The sequence below is a fragment of the Rhinatrema bivittatum genome, chromosome 14, assembly GCF_901001135.1.
Source record: "Rhinatrema bivittatum chromosome 14, aRhiBiv1.1, whole genome shotgun sequence".
In the NCBI taxonomy this organism is placed as follows: domain Eukaryota; kingdom Metazoa; phylum Chordata; class Amphibia; order Gymnophiona; family Rhinatrematidae; genus Rhinatrema; species Rhinatrema bivittatum.
In genome coordinates this window covers 18,554,476-18,574,132 of record NC_042628.1, presented here as the reverse complement: position 1 = coordinate 18,574,132, position 19,657 = coordinate 18,554,476, and the positions used below count along the sequence as shown (strand labels likewise).

General features: G+C 41.3%; 1 protein-coding gene across 1 annotated transcript in view; it reads left to right on the top strand.

Moving 5' to 3' along the window:
* IQCK (IQ motif containing K) overlaps positions 1-19,657 on the top strand; it is a 63,756-nt gene that overhangs the window by 13,451 nt on the left and 30,648 nt on the right. Inside the window, exons 4-5 of the mRNA XM_029576425.1 lie at positions 2,352-2,449; positions 19,320-19,372. Coding sequence (XP_029432285.1) covers positions 2,352-2,449; positions 19,320-19,372 — 151 coding nt within the window. The remainder of the gene's footprint in view (positions 1-2,351; positions 2,450-19,319; positions 19,373-19,657) is intronic.

Below are 19,657 nucleotides of genomic sequence, written 5' to 3'. Positions count from 1 at the left end.
CAGATCAGTTGATGGAGTGGGCGGAGCTCCACCTGTCCCGTCTGGCGGCCTCTCACATCGCAGGGGTGGACAATGTTCAAGTAGACTTCTTAAGTCGCCAAAGCTTGGATCCCGGGGAGTGGGAGCTCTCCGACAAAGCAATACAGCTCCTAGTGCGGCGATGGGGGACTCCTCATCTAGATCTGATGGCCACCCAGGGGAATGCGAAAGCCCCACGCTTCTTCATCTGCAGAAGGGAACATGGCGCGGAGGGAGTAGATGATCTGGTCCTCCCATGACCAAGGGACCTTCTTCTCTATGTGTTTCCCCCCTGGTCGCTGATAGGGAAGGTACTACGAAGGCAAGAACTCCATCGCGGCCCAGTAATCCTGGTGGCTCCGGAGTGGGCTCGAAGACCATGGTTCGCAGATTTAATCAATCTAGCAGTGGACGGTCCCTTGAGGCTGGGACACCTTCTGCGCCTCCTCCACCAAGGCCTGGTATTTTTCGACCGGGTAGATCGCTTCTGTCTTGCGGCCTGGCTTTTGAACGGTGCAGGTTGAGGAGACGAGGGTACCCGGACGAAGTTATTTCCACTCTCCTCCAAGCGCGCAAGCCGTCTACATCCATTGCTTATGTCAGGGTCTGGAAAGTTTTTGAGACTTGGTGTGTCAATCTACATGTCTCACCTCGGCAGGCATCCGTTCCCAACGTCCTCTCCTTCTTCCAGAAGGGTTTGGAGAAGGGCCTGGCCTACAATTCCCTGAAGGTCCAAGTGGCGGCCCTCTGAGCTCTTCTCGGTCGATCAGATGGACTTCGGTTGTCTTCCCATCCTGACGTTATTCGATTCTTGCAAGGGGTAAAACACGTCCAACCACCGGTCCATTCCCTATGTCCGTCCTGGAATCTGAATCTGGTCCTCCGGATTCTGGGTGGCCCACCGTTCGAACCTCTGTCCAGAGCCTCCCTCAAGGATCTCACTCTAAAAACTGTCTTCCTGGTAGCCATTTGCTTGGCCCGACGGATTTCGGACCTCCAAGCTTTGTCATGCAGGGAACCTTCCCTTCGTTTTTCCGACTCGGGAGTATCGTTACGCACAGTACCTGCATTCTTACCCAAGGTAGTTTCCGCTTTCCATCTAAATCAGTCTGTAGAACTTCCTTCATTCCCGGACGACAGTCCTAGAGATCTTAAGCGACTTGATGTAAAATGGGTTCTCATCCACTATTTGGAAGCTAATAATCCTTTTCATCTGACCGATCATCTCTTTGTTCTTTGGGGTGGTCCTAAAAAGTGCTCCAAGGCTTCCAAAGCCACCATTGTCCGGTGGTTAAAGGATGCAATTTCTTCTGCTTACATTGGTTCAGGGCGTATGCCTCCTACGGGTATCAAGGCGCATTCCCTGCGCTCTTGAGCAGAATGCCAATTGGTCTCTGCGCAGGAGATATGTAGAGCAGCTACCTGGAAATCGTTGCATACTTTTGCACGTCATTATCGACTCATGTTCCATCTCCGGAATTTGGCTCCTTTGGCACTCAAGTTCTTCGTGCTGGGCTATCATCGGCCCACCCTACGTAGGGAAGCTTTGGTACATCCCACTGTCTGGACTGATCCGGGTACATACAGGGAAAAGACAATTATTACTCACCTGGTAATTTTCGTTCCTGTAGTACCACGGATCAGTCCAGACGCCCTCCCTGTCTGGATTGAGCCCAGCTCCGTTTCTGCTTTATCAGTCTGTATAACAGTTCTTTTTGCAAGTTTAACGAGTATTGTTACGAGTTATTTGTTTTTTCAAGGGTGTTTACAATTCAAGGTTTATATGTGTTGAATTTTGCCTTTGATATTCTCTATACTGAAGGGACGCAGAGGGCGCTCCAACCTATTAGGGGCCGTCCTTACAGTTTTTGCTCTGACTCCATCTGTTGGAAGGGGGACTGATCCGTGGTACTACAGGAACGAAAATTACCAGGTGAGTAATAATTTTCTTTTAAGCAACTTGCTTAAGGTCTGAAGGAGCAGTGCGATTTGAACCCTGGTTTCCTTGGTTCATAGGCCACTGCTCTTACCACTAGGCTGTTCCTCCACTCCAAGTAATGAAATGGTTCTTGCTATAGTTCTGTTGCTATTTCCACCCCACCACCTAGGATAACAGTCTGAACAGAAGGTATTTTTTTGTCCGTTTTAATTCAGATGTTTGGCTACAGTTGTCAGAATGAAATAGGACAGTCTAAAAAATCACTCAAGTAATTTTGCATTGCTTTTTTTTTCTTATTGTTAATGAATAGCTGAAAACCACTGGTGAAGTGCATAACTTTCTATGAAAGGAGAAGCAAGCCTTTCTGTTAAATAAAGCCTGTTTTTTTGTGCAGGTTATCCGAGGGAATATTTGGAAACCTACATCTTCCCAGTTCTTCTGCCAGCACTGGCAGAAATGCTGCAAGAAGCAGAAAAGGAGAAGTGTTTTGAGGTTCGTTTCATTTTTAATTCTCTGTATGCCCCTGGATCTACCGTCTGTTTTGCTTTTAGCTAGCAATCCGATCCTGATTAAATCAGACCAAAACCTGTCCTTTATTTGATCTGATCCAATTAACTGCATGGCATCTTCTGACTTTGAAACAAACATACATGCCACTAAGCTGCCAAATAAGGATGCCGTGAATTGCGGCATTTCCCACAGGACCTTTTTATAGGAGTATCTAACCCAGATGGCAGTCAGACTGTAGACCATGTGTCTGCCATTCCTGTAGCCTTTAAAGAACTGGTAATTAACTCTGGGGGCACTTAGCTGAGGAAATACAGATGGGGAACTAATAGTTTACTTAAAATATTATGACAGGACTGTTTAAAGACTGTTGTTTCAAAACCTCTGTTTTATTATTCTGGTGGGATTAAGGAAACTCTTGTGGAGAGCATGTTTCCTCTTCCTCCTCTTGCCGCGGTGGTTTGTATGGCCTGACATGCAGTTTTATCCTTTCCTCAGCTATCTGTCTTGTTTGAGATTGTAACTATTGGAGCCCCCCTGTCTGGATGGGCAGTTTTATGCCCTTGTGTGGCACGTGCCTTTGTGTAAACTGCTGCTTGCAGAGCTTACAGTTCTTAACAATTTTTCACTTCTTTTTTTAACTTCTTGAAGAAAGGAATGTCTCTGGTTTATATCTATTTGCACTCAAAGTTGGACAAATTAACTGAAAGAAAGTAGTCTAAGAATTTCCAAACGTTTGATAGGCATTTTGGATTTAAAAAAATCAGACCATGATATAATTGTATAAACATGTTCAAACTACCTTGCATTGGTTAGTACCTTTTGTTGTACTGTCTGTGCAATAAAGATTTGGGGGTCTCAGATGCCAGTCTTCAGGGGCTGCAAACTGAGCTGTTTTAGAATGTGCAGTATAAGAATGGAAGGAAATAAAATAACCACAATGCTTCTGGTCTGTGAACCAAGTTAATATGTGCATTTTGGGTACCCTAAACAATGGTCTTCGAAAACCAGATTTATGCTGTCAGACAGATCCCAGAGCATGATTTTTCTCAGTCATTTTTTAGGTGCATCTAGTAGATTGTCTATGCAGCAATTTATAAAGTAAACAAGAGGTTCTGATATAGATGCTGTTGGGCACCTATCCATATGAATCACTTAAATCAGATATTAATATTAAGCATGTTCAAGGAATTTAAATGGAATAAAATCTGTGGGAAATGGCATCTCATCCTAGGGGAAATGACAGAAAGTTACATTGATTAGTTTTTGGCAGCAGTCATACTGTTCCATTCACAAGTACCCCTGGTCTCCAAGTCATGTCTTTCTCTATTCTAGTACCCTACTCCTCTACCATAGGCACTGACATTGAAGGTTAACCTTTTGTGTGGAGGCAACAAAAGTGAACAACAAAGGTTCACTATTGTGGTTTAGTGAGGTCCAGTGTATCACCTCTGTCTACTGTTAAACATGTAATTTGGCATTGTAGGAGCTGAAAGAGGGATCTGCAAAGCCTCCACTTGATTTATATGCATCATTTCAAACTCATCTAGGTATGGCCAGCATGCAAAGCAGAACCCATTCAAATAACATTTTAGTTTAAAAAGAATATCTGGAATCTTTGGCCTAACTTTTAAGTACAGCTTTCTAAATACTGGAGAAATGTCAACCCATTTATAAACCATTCCTAATACTGTGCATCAGAATCTCATTTTCTTAGCCAAAAGCGAAATGTTCCATCCAAGGATAAATCTGCAGATTAAAGCCATCAGGTTCACACTGCATGAGGAAGTGTTCTGGGTGCACTGTTATTGCTCTTCTCTTTGACCTTTTTCTATTGCTTACAAGCTTGAAGCAAGATAAAATATGCTTCCTTCCTAAACCACACAAGTTAGTTCAGCAAAACAGCATTCATTCACATTTGAAGATCCTGGTTTGAATGAAGGCCATGTGTTTCTTTTGGAAATATGTCTTTTGTTTGAATTTGGATCGTAGCCTGTTGTTAGCCTTCTCAGAAAGACTGATGCAGCTGTGTTGTTCTTTCCAGTCCACTAAATTAAAAACAAAACAAAACAAAATAGAATTATCTGAGTCTCAGTGATATGTATTGCATGAAACTTTCATCATTGTAGGATTTTCTGGGCCAGATGTGGTAAGTATTTTTCCCATAGACACAAACTGGGACGACTCCTTTAATGCATTTGGTCCTTTGTTTATTACATGTGACCTACCAGTAATATTGTCATGCAGTCTGATATCCAAGTGATTTTATCCAGGCTGTTACTTATCTGGGATGTTGCCTGTCTTTCGGAAAACAAGGACTATCATGCTTTCCTTTTGATCTGAATTGTATGCACTAATAATAATGCTGAAAACCAGAGCTAGTCTTGCACATAGTAATTATTTCTGAAGTCTGGCTGATTTGAGCAGTTTGTGGTTAAACCAACAATGTCTCCCTCTTGGCTACAGAATTAAACATTTTAGCAAGTGGGAGGACAAGGCTAAATAAGTGAAAGAGGATAAACCGCCAGGGTTGTGTTTTCTAACATACTCTGCTTTAGGGGAAAAATCCCTTGGCTTTAATTTAATTAAGTTAGAACAGAGAAAATTGCCGGCAGCGGTTTCCGGCACTCTTCCTCTGCCACTCCGCCGTGTCATACATCTGGCCACCAAATCAGTATCTTTTGGAAGCAGCTAATAAGGCATCCTTTTGCATGGTTCCAACTTAAAGTAAAGGCACGCGTTTTTCTAAATCAAGGTCATACAAGGAAATGTGTTCCTGAGGTTCATCTTATTTTACTCACTTAGGCTTATCCCCTGAATTTAATGTTGTGACAAATAGGAAGGCATTACTGCTTTAAAGCAAGACAAGAAAGCTTAACAGATCACTTTAGTTCTGTATTTATAGTCTATTTTTTTGTTACCTTGGGCACAGAAGGGAAATATATTATATATAGTGACCCAAGGGATTTTTGTCTTTGCAGATAAGATCAGTTTTGGAGAGGAAAGGAGGGGGCTGTGGAAGATCATGTCGTATTCCAGTTATTACATCTCCCAGTTTCTGTTAATCATGCCAGAAATGCAGTGATTCTGCAAACTACATAATACAACCTTTTGTTGTACAAGGATCCAGGAAATAGCAAACATAAGTCAGAATAGATTCCAATTCATATTTCTGTGACCTGAGGACTATTGTTGAATGTGCAAAGGTCAAGGCATCAAAATGTATTATGAGGTGAATTGTTTCTAACTTGGTGAGAAACTGGCAACTCAGATGGCCCAGAAAGTTGGATTCTGCACAAAATCCCAGTTTATTTATTTATTTATTTAAAAGTTTTATATATTTATTTATTTATTTATTTAAAATTTTTATATACCGGCATTCATGTTGCAAACACATCATGCCGGTTTACATATAACAGGGGTGTACAGTAAACAATTCAATAACCTATTTGTGTAGAAGGAAGCAGTTACAAATAACAAGGTAATAGAACTGGGAGGAGAGAAGAAAAGAAAGAGAATAACATTAGGTATAGGTATTTACATTAGTAATAACATTTTTACATGTGGAAGTGGTAGAATCTGGCTGAATAGAATTAATCGGTGTCCGGGAAAGCTTTTTTAAACAGCCAGGTCTTAAGTCTCTTCCTGAAGGTTGGGAGGCTGGGCTCCTGTCTAAGGTCCGGTGGGATGGAGTTCCATAGAAGGGGGCCGGCTGTTGAAAAGGCCCGATCTCTCAAGGTAATGTGTTTGGTAGTTTTGGCTGGGGGCACTTGAAGAGATCCTCTGAGTGTGTCTCTTGTTGGTCTGGAGGAGTTATAAATTTGGAATGGGACTTGTAAGTCGAGTGGGGTGTGTTGATGGATGGTTTTGTATATTATGGAAAGAGATTTGTAGAGGATTCTAAAGTGAACAGGCAACCAGTGGAGATCTTTTAGGATTGGAGATATATGGTCCCTCCTCCTGGAGTTTGTCAGTAATCTTGCCGCAGCGTTTTGTAACATCTGGAGGGGTCTAGTATAGGAGGAAGGTAGGCCCAGAAGGATAGAGTTACAGTAATCGATCTTAGAAAAAATGATAGCTTGTAGAATGGTTCTGAAGTCCTGAGTGTGGAAGAGTGGTCTAATTCTTTTCAGAACTTGGAGTTTGTGGAAACAGTCCTTGGTGGTTCTGTTGATGTAAGCTTTAAGGTTCATCCGGTTATCAATTAATACTCCTAGATCTCTCACCTGTGTAGTAGTTGGGATAGTTGGAGGATTAGAGATGGCATTATTATCTGGGGAGATGAGAAGCAGTTCTGTTTTAGAGGAGTTTAAAACTAGGTTTAGGTTAGCCAGGAGATGTTTAATTTCGAAGAGACAGTTTTCCCAGTGAACCAATGTTTTTGTGTAAGATTCTTTAATGGGTATCACGATCTGGATGTCGTCGGCGTAGAGGAAATGTTTGAGGTTAAGGTTGGAGAGGAGTTGGCAGATAGGTAAAAGATAAATGTTAAAGAGTGTAGGTGACAGTGAGGAGCCCTGGGGGACACCTATGGATGCGTCCATTCGTGAAGATTCTTTGTTCTGTATCTTAACCTTGAAGCCTCTGTTGGAGAGAAAAGATTTAAACCATGAGAGAGCTGTGCCTGAGATACCTATAGAAGCCAGAATGGAAGTGAGAATGGAATGATTGACCGTATCAAAGGCGGCTGATAGGTCCAGTAGAATTAAGAGGAAGGATTGGCCTTTGTCAAGGCCCATTAATATGAAGTCAGACATGGAGATGAGGAGGGATTCTGTGTTCAGTGACTTGCGAAATCCGTATTGTGATTGGAATAGGATTTTGTTTTCTTCTATGTATTCGGAGAGTTGAGTATTGACAACTTTTTCTAGAATCTTGGCTATGAATGGGAGATTGGCGATAGGACGGAAGTTGTTGGGGTCTTTAGGATCCAAGTTGGGTTTCTTGAGTAGAGGTTTGATGGAGGCCAATTTGAGGTCGTCAGGATATAGTCCTTGGGAGAGTGAGCAGTTTATGATGTCCGACAAGGTTTTAGCGATGGAGTCAGGGATGGCCAGGAGCAGTTTGGTGGGGATAGTATCCAAAGGATGGGAGGAAGGTTTCATTCTTCTTATAAGAGTTTGTATCTCTAAGATAGAGATGGGTTCAAGTGTTTCCAGACCATTGTTGTTGAGGGATGATTGTTGAAGAGACTGGTAAAGAGCAGGGTCGGTGGGATTAGAAGGCAGATGAGTTAGAAGGCTGTTGACTTGTTATACCGACATTCATCAATGATATCACATCGGTTCACAGCGTAACATGAAACTAGTGCCTGTGGCGGCGCTTTACATCGAACATGTTTAACATAATACAATTGAAACATATTGAAACATTATAACTAGAGAGTAAAGGAAAGGTAGGGGAAATAAAGATTTAAACTAAAATTAAAATAACATGTTTCCAAGAGGGTAAAAGAGGAAAAAAGGAGGGGGGGAAAAGTGACAGAAGAAAAAAGTTAGGTTAATAAATTATTGTAGGCAAAGTTTGCAGGTATATACAATATGTACAATTATAGAGAATAACATAATTTAACAATTGTGCAGGGATGGGGGGAAGGAGAGGAGAAGGGGGGGGGAGGAGAGATAGGAAGGGGGGTAGGGTGACACAGAAGGGAGGGAGGGGGGGTAGGGTGTATGCTTTAGTGAAAAGCCAGGTCGAGAGGGGAGACTCACCCACTATTAGTGAAAAGCAAGGTCGAGGGGGGAACATAGATGAGAGCAAGGAGAATTTAAGTGTATGCTTTGGTGAAGAGCCAGGTCTTAAGCTTTCGCTTGAAAGTTTTTGAGCATTCTTCTTGGCGAAGTTCGACTGGCATTGTGTTCCAGAGGATAGGCCCGGCGATCGATAGCGCAGGGGCTCTCGTGGAGGTTAATTTGTAGAGTTTGGGCGAGGTGGTGGGCATGGTGGCAAGATGAATGTGTCTAGTGGGTTTATTAGATTGGTGAAATCGGAAGGTGTCATTAAACCAATTCATTTCGGGATTGTACAAGGCCTTATGAACGAGAGAGAGAGCCTTATATTGTATACGTGAAGCTATGGGGAGCCAATGTAGATCTTTTAGGACCGGTGTGATGTGATCGTGTCTGTGTGTGTTAGTCAAAATCCGGGCTGTTGTATTTTGTAGTATTTGAAGGGGGTGGATGGCGTTATTCGGTAGTCCGAGGAGGAGGGAATTACAATAGTCGGTTTTGGCAAAGATAATAGTTTGTAGGACCGTACGGAAGTCTGGGGGATGAAGAAGAGGCTTAAGTTTCTTAAGGGTGTGAAGTTTAAAGAATCCATCCTTTAGTATATTACTGATGAATTTCTTCAGTGTGAAGTGACCATCGAGAATGATTCCCAGATCACGGACTTGTTGAGCAAATGGGATGGGTGGAAGGGGGGAGGAGTTAAGTTGGTTTTGTGGTGAGATAAGCATGATTTCAGTTTTAGTGGTATTAAGAGCTAAGTGGATGGAAGATAGGAGATTGTTTATGGATTGGAGAGTATCTTTTCAGATATCCATGGTTTTCGAAAGAGAGTCAGTAATGGGGATGAGCAACTGAACATCGTCAGCGTATATATAGTGAGGGAGGTTGAGTCAGCATAATGCAATAAATCCATCAAAACAACTATTTTTTTTTGACTGGTCTGATGACGTAGAGGCAGAGCTGGCCACCCCCATACTGAAAGACCTGGGTTTGATTCCTGAGCCTGGCTTCTACTCCTTGAGCCAGCTGGGGATACTGCAGAGGCAACGTTCTCAGCCCTCATACAATAGTGATGAGCAGCTGCCCCATTTCTCTTGCTTTGCGGAGATCTCACGTCGTCATGGTAGCTGTGCCCTCAGCACTCTCATTTCTGCACTGTGCAAAGTCAGACTTCCTTTCCCATTTCTCCCCTATTGCCGTTGCAGGAGCCAGTGGGAGGCACGACGTCCACCCTCCTGCCCACCCACCGTCCCACCAGCACAGGAGAACATAACAGAGCAGCAGCAGGAACTTTTCCCCGTCTCCCCCATTCTTCAGCTCTTTAAAAGGGGGGTGGGGCCCTGCTCCATTTGCTTCGCCCCAGGCCCTATACTTCCCTAAGGTCAGCACTGCCTAGTGGCCAGATTTGGAGCGCACATGTACTGGATTCTGTGGAGTTAGGTGGCCCTTGTGCGAGGACCATTGTTACAATAGCGTTGGGCTAGGTAGGGGGAGAGGGTTTAAAAAGAGGAAAAGCCCTGGGTGTAACACCCATTACATCTCCTGCAGTGCCCCCTGACCACATGCTCCTCCGTCATAGCTCCCAGCACCGTGCTACATCCAGTGACTCTGACTAAGAAGTAGACTTCCTGTGGGCACTGGCGTATGACATCCCCACTGTCCCGGGATATAATGGAGTTCAGTGCAGTGAGGCAGTGCCTCAGCAATAGGTCCTTCTGGATATTATTTCTGTTGAATATGGTGGCTCCTGTTCGCCCTCTACCTAGCAGTTTATTTCAATATAGAGATCTGAAAAAATTGAATATGGAGGCTTTGGCGAGGAACTTGGCTCCCTTATATGAGGATTTTGATTCTATTTGTCTTGCTGATCAAGTTAATCATTGGAATATGACATTATCCATGGCAATGGAAAAAACTGCCCCTTTGATTATTAAGTACTTTTGTCGCTTCAATCAACCATGATATTAGCCTAGTCTTAGATTGTTAAAAAGGCAGGTTCGCCGATTTGAAGTTATGGAGGAAGGATCGATCAGGGTTGAATAAAAAGATGTGGAGAGAAGCAAATAAAATGTATCAACAGGCCATTTTAATAGTTAAAAAAAAAAAGTTTATTTCTAAAAGGTTAGTATCTGCTGATTGTCATCCAAGACAATTATTTCAATTAGTTTCTAGTATGGCTAATCATCCATGTCTCTGTCCCCCAAATCTGATTGCTTTTTCTGCTGATGAATTTGCAATGTACTTTTTTGATAAAGTAAATAAAAATAATAATTTTCAAGGGTTACCTCTAGGAATGTACGAGATTTCAACAGTGCAAAACCTTTTGTTCCCTGTACGTACCCGAATCAGTCCAGACTGCTGGTTATGCCTCCCTTCCAACAGATGGAGTCAGAGAAAAAAGCTGAAAGGCACCCCCTGATAACCCAGTGTGCCACCTGCAATCCCCCAGTATTTCTCTGACTCCAGCAGATGAAGGATATGGAATCCAGTTTTGGATCTGGCAACTATTATTAATTCATCACTAACCACAGATATTTTTCCTCATCACTACTAAAAAAAGAAACACTGGATCATTCAGAGGTGTCAAATTGTAGGCCTGTTTCTAACCTTCAATTACTTTTGACAGAATAGGAAGGAGTAGTTTTTGACCAGCTGAGTGATTTTGTCTGCAAAGCCAATGTTCTTCATCCTTGTCAATCAGGTTTCCAGAGGGCACAGAGTATGGAGTCTGCTCTTCTTTCTTTGGTTAATGACATCGGGCTTAAGTCTGAAACATCTAAAATGGCATTGACAGGTTTTTTTTTAGATATGAATGCTGCTTTTGACACTGTCAATCATCAGTTACTTCTTTTGGGGCTGTGTGAGATTGGTGTTGCAGTCAAGGCCCTTGACTAGTTCTTCTCTTTTCTCTCAGAGCGTTCTTTTCAGGTGGATTGGAATGAAAGGATTTCTAATGAGATTAAACTTCCCCAGGGCTTCATTCTGTCCCCATTACTGTTTAATATTTTCGTTTCTCCACTGGCTGTTCTGATTCAAGATATGGGTTTTCATCTATAGTTTTATGTGGATGATTTGCAAACAACAGCTTTTTTTCGAGGGGAGAACTCTAATTGATTTGTCTCTTTTCAATACTTGTTTAGATATAATAGCTACTTTGTTGACAGATCATAAACTGCAAGTTAAACCTTTAAAATCTGAAGCAATCTGGTTTAGTCTAAAGTCATCTTCTCCTATTATAACACCATTGATGTCAGGTACTCCAATTCCTTTAAAGTCTACTGTGGGTATTTTGGGGGTACAGTTAGATTCCTCTCTTTCCATGGTTAAATTTATCTCTTCTATGGTTTAGAAATGTTTCTTCTCCTTGAGATACATTAGGAAACTTCGTCCTTTTCTAGTGACAAAAGATATGAAGTTATTAGTTCATGCTTTTGTGATCTCTAAGATCGATTATTGTAATTCTTTATTGCTGGGGATTCCTAACATTCAATTGCAGCGTTTTCAACTGGTGCAAAATATGGCTGCTAGGCTGATTTTGGGCCTACGCAAATTTGATCATATTTCTCCAGCTATATAACAATTACATTGGCTGCCAATTATTTATAGAATTCGATTTAAAGTGCTTTATTTTCTCTTGTACACTTTCATCTGATTTTCCTTCTTATTTTACAAAATTGTTAATTCCATACACTCCTTCAAAGGTATCATGTTCTTCTCAAGCTGGGTTGCTTCATATTCCTTCCCCATCTGTTATTTGTTTAGAATCCAGCAGGGAATCTTCTTTTAGTTTTCAAGCTCTGTCATTATGGAATGCTCTTCCATTTGAAATTCATTCTATTCTGGATTATCTGAAATTCAGAAAGGCTGTGACATCCTGGTTATTTAATAAGGTTTTTGACAACATCTAAGCTGCCATCAGTAAAAGAACGCATATATTGTGCTCCTATTAAGGATGGATTTGTACATTTGGTTTATTTTTTTATGTTATGTGAATTTGTTTTATTCTGTTATTCTGTTTTCTATTTGATTATTGGTTATTTGATTGTATTTTTATAATTGTTTTTTATTTGTACTGCCACTTGGGTAACATGTTTAATCACGCGGGATCCTGATGCTTGCCCCTGCTGGTCATCTTGCCTGTTTTCTGGTGTCTGCCTCTGTTCCAGTCCTGCCTTTGCTTGCCCTGCTCTGTTCCTGTCTGCCCTCTTGTCCTTACCTTCAGATTGCTATACCGGCCTGATCTTTGATATTGCTCTGCCTGAACTCTGCCAGTCCTAACTTCAGCCTGATCCTCGTCTCTGCTTAGTCTTTGTCCGCCCCGACCATAGCCTGCAACACCTCAGCTGCCATCTGTCAGAGCCCTGGTCTGTTCTTGCATGAACCAAGCCACATCAGTCCGCCAGAGGCCCAAGGATTCATCTCCCTGAAACGTGACACCAGGGAAATTTGTAAATGAAGGCTGATGGTGCCTTAGCTATTGGGTCCAATTTAACTGAAGGCCAAAAGAAGTAGGAGGAAACTGCAGGTACAAAAAAATATTGCCTTTGTTCTGTTTGTGCATGAAAACTAAAGTGAAAACAGAGATCAGAAAGATCTTATATTAACTGTCTTGCTAGAGATGAGAACTGTGGACTATCACTTCCTCTCTGAAATGTTCTTTAGTGTTTGTGATAGGGAAGGATTGGAGCAGTACATGAGATGAGGCTGAGAGGATTTGGAGCAGCACAGGAGGAGGAGACATGCCTGGGAGAACCATTTGATATACTTGCAAAATGAAATGGGTAGAATTTTGCTATTTCACCTGTTCTGAGAAGTAAAACTAATTCACTGAAAAATACAACTCTGCACTGGCTGCGAAGAAAGATTTCTGATTATGTAAGCTGTAGGAACATGAGAACAACAGGGACCAATCTTGAGAGGCAGAAAGCAAGCAGGAGGGAGTCAGTGCGGAAAAAGTCTTGACAGCATATGGGAGAGGCTAAGAATGCATGAATGGACAGACTAAGATATGTCTTACTTTGGATTGAGGTTAGGAAAGGGATTGCTCTCAGTTTCTCTCTCCTCTCTTAGCAGAAAGTTGCATTTAATCCTTTGAAATATTATGTCACAAAGCAATGAATAATAAATGCAGACAAATGCCACTTTATCTAATTTCAATGCATTTGAACCAAATACCTTTTTTTGCTTCGTACGTGATAATTAACATGAATCGTCACAGAACTGTTTGCAAATGTATGTGCTCTTTTTGCGCATCTCCCAGGAAAGTGCAAAACTATCTTGCAATTTAAAGTTGGGGGCCTTCCTTTGCAGTTTCTGTGGTGCTCTAATCCCAAAAGAATGGGCAGTGCTTTGGGATAGATCCTGGAGCATTAGCGTTGCATTCTCGTTCGTCCTTCTGACCTTCTGCAAGTATTCCTGAGCCATTCCAGCAACACAATTTCTGTTTTCAGGAAGGAGTTGATATCCTCACACTTTCTGTTATTTCTGTCTGCTTCTTTGCACATTTCGATTCCGTTTGTATTTGTTAAGTAGAATGTCTTCATGCACTTTGCATTGCATACAGCCCCTCTTTGGTTTTGCTTTAAAACTGGCATAGAATGGATGACAGGTGTCAAACAAATAAATCTGTTCTCATCGTAGATTCAGAACCAGACATGGGTTCCTGGGGATCTGGATTGATGTCGCATTCACATTTTCTTTGTTCCCCTGTTGCTGTTGTAACCTGAGATAACGATGCATAAAATAGTGCCTGTTTTGATACTGACCCTCACTAGCTAGCTGTTTGTAGAAGTTATATTACTGCGCCAATACATTTTGCATGAGGAGAGTACAACTACAAACCTAAACCTGAAAGCCAAGCTCATTAATCCTTGTCATGCTGTTCTCTTCTTCATATTCTCAGCCCTTTGATGCTTTTGACATAAAGGGCAGCATTTCAGTATAGCTGACCACAGTTGTGTAATGATTTTTAATCCTTATGCTTTCAATGTTTAAAATGGTTCCTTTTGGATACACAGTAGAGGTATATAGCAGTATCTACTCTTAGAAGGGAAAGATAACTTTATCAGGAAAATCTATATAACAGTTCATTGGGAACAAGTGGTGACTGGCCAGATCCTGAAATAAGTGTATATTATGCCCATATTTCATTATATCACATATATTGCTACTTACTTACCCTTCAGGCTGTCTGCTGATAAACACATGTGACATGATAAACTCATTTAAAAAAATATAATTGTTAGCTTGAGTTTAATAATCTCCGCTATCATGGCAACTCCGTATTATCAGACATTTAAATAATGAGATCCCATGCTGGAGTTCCTGACTAAAAATAGGAGGATACTGTGTGCATGTTCAGCTCCCTGCTGTTTGTAATTTGCTTTTCATATCAGTGTCCTCATTCTATGGCTTCCTAATGGAAAAGACAATATGAGAAGAAAAATATTTTTTAGCCTCTAGGATTCTGTTTGTAAAAGGTTACTTTGAAAACCCCTTTGAAAATTGAGTTCTGTTGTGACTGAAGACCCCTGTCTGGATTTAAACCCCACTTTCTGAGTTATAGTAACATTCAATGCTATTTGTATATTTCAATCTACTATTTTTAATTAGCTTGGATAATCCTAAGAGTTTGACAGAAGTGAGATGCATACAGCTTTTCATTATATTATACCAATGTGCTTGATAAGGAATGGAGAATGAGTCCTTTCTCTAGATGGTTTTATGAAGCACATCTGCAGGTTCACAATGCTAATTGTGCAGACATTTCCTGTGTTTCTCCTGATTTGAGACGTGCAGAGGGGCTATGCCAAAGCTAAAGGAATGCAGGTCAACTTATGTGTCGGCTTTTTCCTACTAGCAGTAGACTTTGCTGGTCAGCCGAAATTTCCTTGATTGCAAACAAATGACGACATAAAAGCTTCATTGTGTTCACCAGAGATTGTACCACCGTATTGTTTGCCTGCTCCTGTCCTATTCACTGTTGTCGGATTGTATTTTGAGGAAAAAAATGTATTTACACAGGGCATGTGCGATAAAAACCTTTTCAGTTGGTAATGCGCCTGTGCAATTTCCGCTATATTTGTAACATTTTGATGAATCTGGGCCTGAATGGCCTACAGAATGGTACAAAAATTATATTGGTGGGATAATCTACTGGGGAGGAGGGGAGGCAAAGGTTATGCAACACCCAGTACATTAGATCTGTGGTTCTTGCTGCCTTCTACAAGCTCTGCCTTATAAAGAGAGTGAAATATCTTTTCCCACCTTTGAATGTAAGGTTAGTAGTTCAGGCAATGATTTTGACAGGGCTTGACTACCAGCAATTCTGGTTTGCTAGGGCTCTTCATTTCTTCAAGGAGGGCACTAGCTTGTCCAGAATGCGGTTGTTTCAGGAGCTCATTATTACGGTTATATTACCCCCATGCTGAAAGGCTTTCATTAGCATTCTGGATTAGATTTAAAGCAGTCATGCTGGTTTTCAGAGCTCTCCATGGAGAAGCCCTACAATATCTGGTTGCCATCTCTGTCCCTTCAAAAAAATCTCTGCTTTCCTTTCTGTCCCAAAAAGAAGCTTATGTTTAGGAAAGCTGCTCCAGATCCTTCTCAGTAGCAGGCCCAAAATGATGGCGTGCACTCCCCTTGGAAGGAACTATCTCAAAACAATTAAAGGAGATATTTTCTTAGAAGCACCTGGCTCAGAAAAATGAGATATGAAGAGCTTAATTAAATTAATATCTGGAGACACAAACCTTGGCCACTTTTTATGACTGGCCGTTGGTAGTGCCATTTTTATTAGTATGGTCGAGATGAAAATATGATTTCTGTTTTGAATACATAGAATTAAAAGAAGTCCTCGATTTAAGACGTTTTGAGCTATAATGATTCAGTTATGTTTCTAAACTGACCCCCATTATCCAATGTATAACACTTGTTTCCACATTAAGACACCCGAGTGTCTCCCAGCAGGCCTATATTGATGTGTTTGATGACCATGAGGCCTGGCGAGGTGATGTCAGTGGGAAGAGTAGCAGGACTTCGCCTCCTCAAAACAGTGTCAGTGCAATGTCCTGTAGGCATGCCCTGGTACTTTCCTCTTCAGACGCAAACAAGTAATGCTTTAAATGTGTCATTTCTTTTTACATTATGATATATTACTAAAATTCTGGATTGTTTTGATGAAAGGGTATTGGCTGGAACCAATTCTCCATTTATAACATTGTTCTTATGGAGCAATCAGTTTCGACTTACAACGTTTTGACTTAAGACACGGTTTTCAGGAATCAGTTTTGTCTTATGTCTGAGGACTTCATACATTTACTTGAAATTAGAATGAAAATATCATATCTCCAGAATATGTGGCATGAGTCAAACCTTTATAGCCTCCTTAAGATGAGGCTAATAAATGTTATTTGTGAACTGTGCTTCACTGCCCAGCAAAAATTAGTTTTAATTGTATTTAGTGGATTCGTTTTTTTGGCAACATCACATTAAACATATTATATGTCGAAGCTTGAATGTGATAGAAAGGATCAGTGTATGGCGAAAACAAGCCAGACACCCATCAACTGGACATCCTTATTCTCCTATCCACGCCTGAAATGTGATTAGTGTACTCTCTCGCTGAAGCATATTCCTTCACTGGTGTTTTCTGAGACATGTGTGTGATTACATAGCTAATGATTAATTATCAGTGTAGCAGTCTTTTTCACGCTATTTCCCCATTCTTCTCAAAGAATGGCTTAGTCCAAGAATATGTATACATATGCAGCATGCCAAAATCCTTTACAGCACACAGTTGGTTGTATAAATAGGCAATGATTAGCTTAATGTTCTGCCTTAATATGGACAGCACTATCATAAACTTGTTACTTGAGCATTATAGGGGGAATTTTGTAACATTGCACATAAGTTAGCTGGCAAATGCGCATAAGTTAAATCAGTTTTCAAACTACAGTTATGCACATGTATGCTTTGAAAATTATCCCAGTAAAGCTACATATGCGCAATTATACCTAATATTTGGTGTGTGTATTTTTGCCAAGAGCATTTACATGCATTCCTTTTTACAAATAAGTCCTAATCCCACTCAGACTCCACCTCAGAAACGCCTCTCTGCTATGTCCATGAAAGCACACACATAAAAGCGTGCAATTTTACATGTGTTTTAGTCACACAATTTTCTAAAAAGCCATTTCTCAAGTGAAGCACTATTTTGAAGTCCCTTTAAAACTGCCCTCACTGTATCCATTGTGCTACACATTTTGAGCCTGACTTTCAAACTTATTCATGGAACAGCATTTGCATGCATAAATGGACACACAGAGATCTATCCTACTATTTTATCCTGCTGCACAATTTATAAAATACCAAGTTGTTCTATTCTGAAAGTACGCACAAATGTTTCAGTGCACATGAATATTTCCAATGCAAGAAAGTGCTTACTTTCTCTATCCATTTTATAAGCATATGCGCATTTAGGGGTACATTTTAAAACATAGCGCGCGCGCGAACAAAAGTACGCCGGATTTTATAAGATACGTGCGTAGCCGCGCGTATCTTATAAAATCCGGGGTCACCGCGTGCAAGGGGGTGCACATTTGTGCAACTTGCACACGCCGAGCCCTGCACGCGCTGCCCATTCCCTCCGCCTCCCCCCGGGGGCTGGTCCGGATGCCGCGGCCATGCCCCCGGTACGCCCCGGGGCCGAAACCACGCCCGCAGCACCACCCCCAGATGATGCGCCGACCCCGTTATGCCCCCAACAAACCCCCGGATGACGTGCCGATCGCGTCGCACCCCCCCCCCTGACACGCCCACCCCAAGAAAGCCCCGGGACTTACGCGTGTCCCGGGGCTTTGCGCTCGCCGGAAGCCTGTGCAATATAGGCTCGGCACGCGCAGGGCCGTTTTAGAAGGGTTACGCGCGTACCTTATGCGCGTAACCCTTTTAAAATCCGGCTCACAATTTCAGTACAAAAAAAAGTATGCGTAATAACCCTGATTTATACGGAGGCAGGTGTTTTATAAAGTATGTGCATATACCACCAATTCATCAATACTGCCACCAATTCACCCAGTCCATCTCTAGTTCACTACACCCTCTAACACTTCACCCTGAACCCCCACCAGTTTACCTCCCAAACAAAAACTGCAGACAACAGACAAGTCTGATTTCACATGCACCAGTCAATTGGCAGACGTAAAAAAATAAGTTTGGTAATTTATATGCTTATATCTCTTATAAAACAGCAATTATCACTCATGGTTTTTGACCCCACCCCAGAAAGACCTGGAACACTCCTAGACCATCCCTTTTTTTTCTGTGCTGATAAAATATGTGCACAAAATTGAAAATGCATGCATACTCTCGATGTTACTAGCATATACACAAATACAGGCAATTTTATGCACGTATATACTATTTTCCATGCAGAACCCCTTTAAAAATGTACTCATATGTACCCTGCTCCCTGGTTCTGCTTATGTGTTTTAGAAAAGGTCCGAGAGGAAAGGGCAGAATCCACATACAGGAATGTCTGTCTGCTTGTGCTTTAAGGATCAAGCAAGAAAGAATCCAAATGACTGTATTAGTTAGAAAAACAACAGTATTTTTATTTTACTATAAAGTGAATGAGTTTCATGATTAAATGAAACCTCGATTTGTGCTTAACATTTATGCTTAAAATGTATTTTGACTTTGATACTTTCTTTCTCTATAATTATCTTGCTCTAACTGAGGATAAGCATACACTAGAAACTTTAAACTGCATTTATCAAGAGAGTTGCTCCTTTCTCAAGATTAATTTTCAAATTAGGAGACACTGCACGTCATGAATAAGATGTCATGAAAGTAATCCAAATCTTTCTGTAGATCCATGGAATGATATTACTAGAGTTAAAGCATGGTTTGTTGAACTTATCGTCTTGGATTTGACTTAATAAGATTTCTATGGATAAAAACCCGTATGCTCTGGCCAAGCTATTGTCTGTCAGCTATAAAATTAAAGTAGAAAGCCATATGTATTTATTTAAGGTAATTAATAAACCTGTGTACTTTTATAATAGCTAATTCATGTGATCATTCAGGAGCACAGCAATAACTTAACCATCTTTTTTTTTCTTTAGAGAAAGAGAACAAAGTTTATTGCATGTGATTTCCTTACAGAGTGGCTCTACAAGTAAGTTAACCATGTTGCTGTGCTTATTTGCCAAAACAGAGGCCACAAAGGTGGGATTTTCTAGGCCGTTTGGTTTTCTCCTGCTCCTCTGGTCTTCCAATGTAATTGAATCTTGTTTCTAGTGGAGTTAAGCACCATGGGCCTTCATCTCCTAGGTGGTTTTCCTCATTCCTAACGCACCTCTTCCCAGCTGACCCAGTTATCACAGCAACAGTACTCGGCCAAAGGCCACAAATCCCAGCCCAGTGTGCATGCACCCTTATCATGATCAGCGGGCGTCCATGT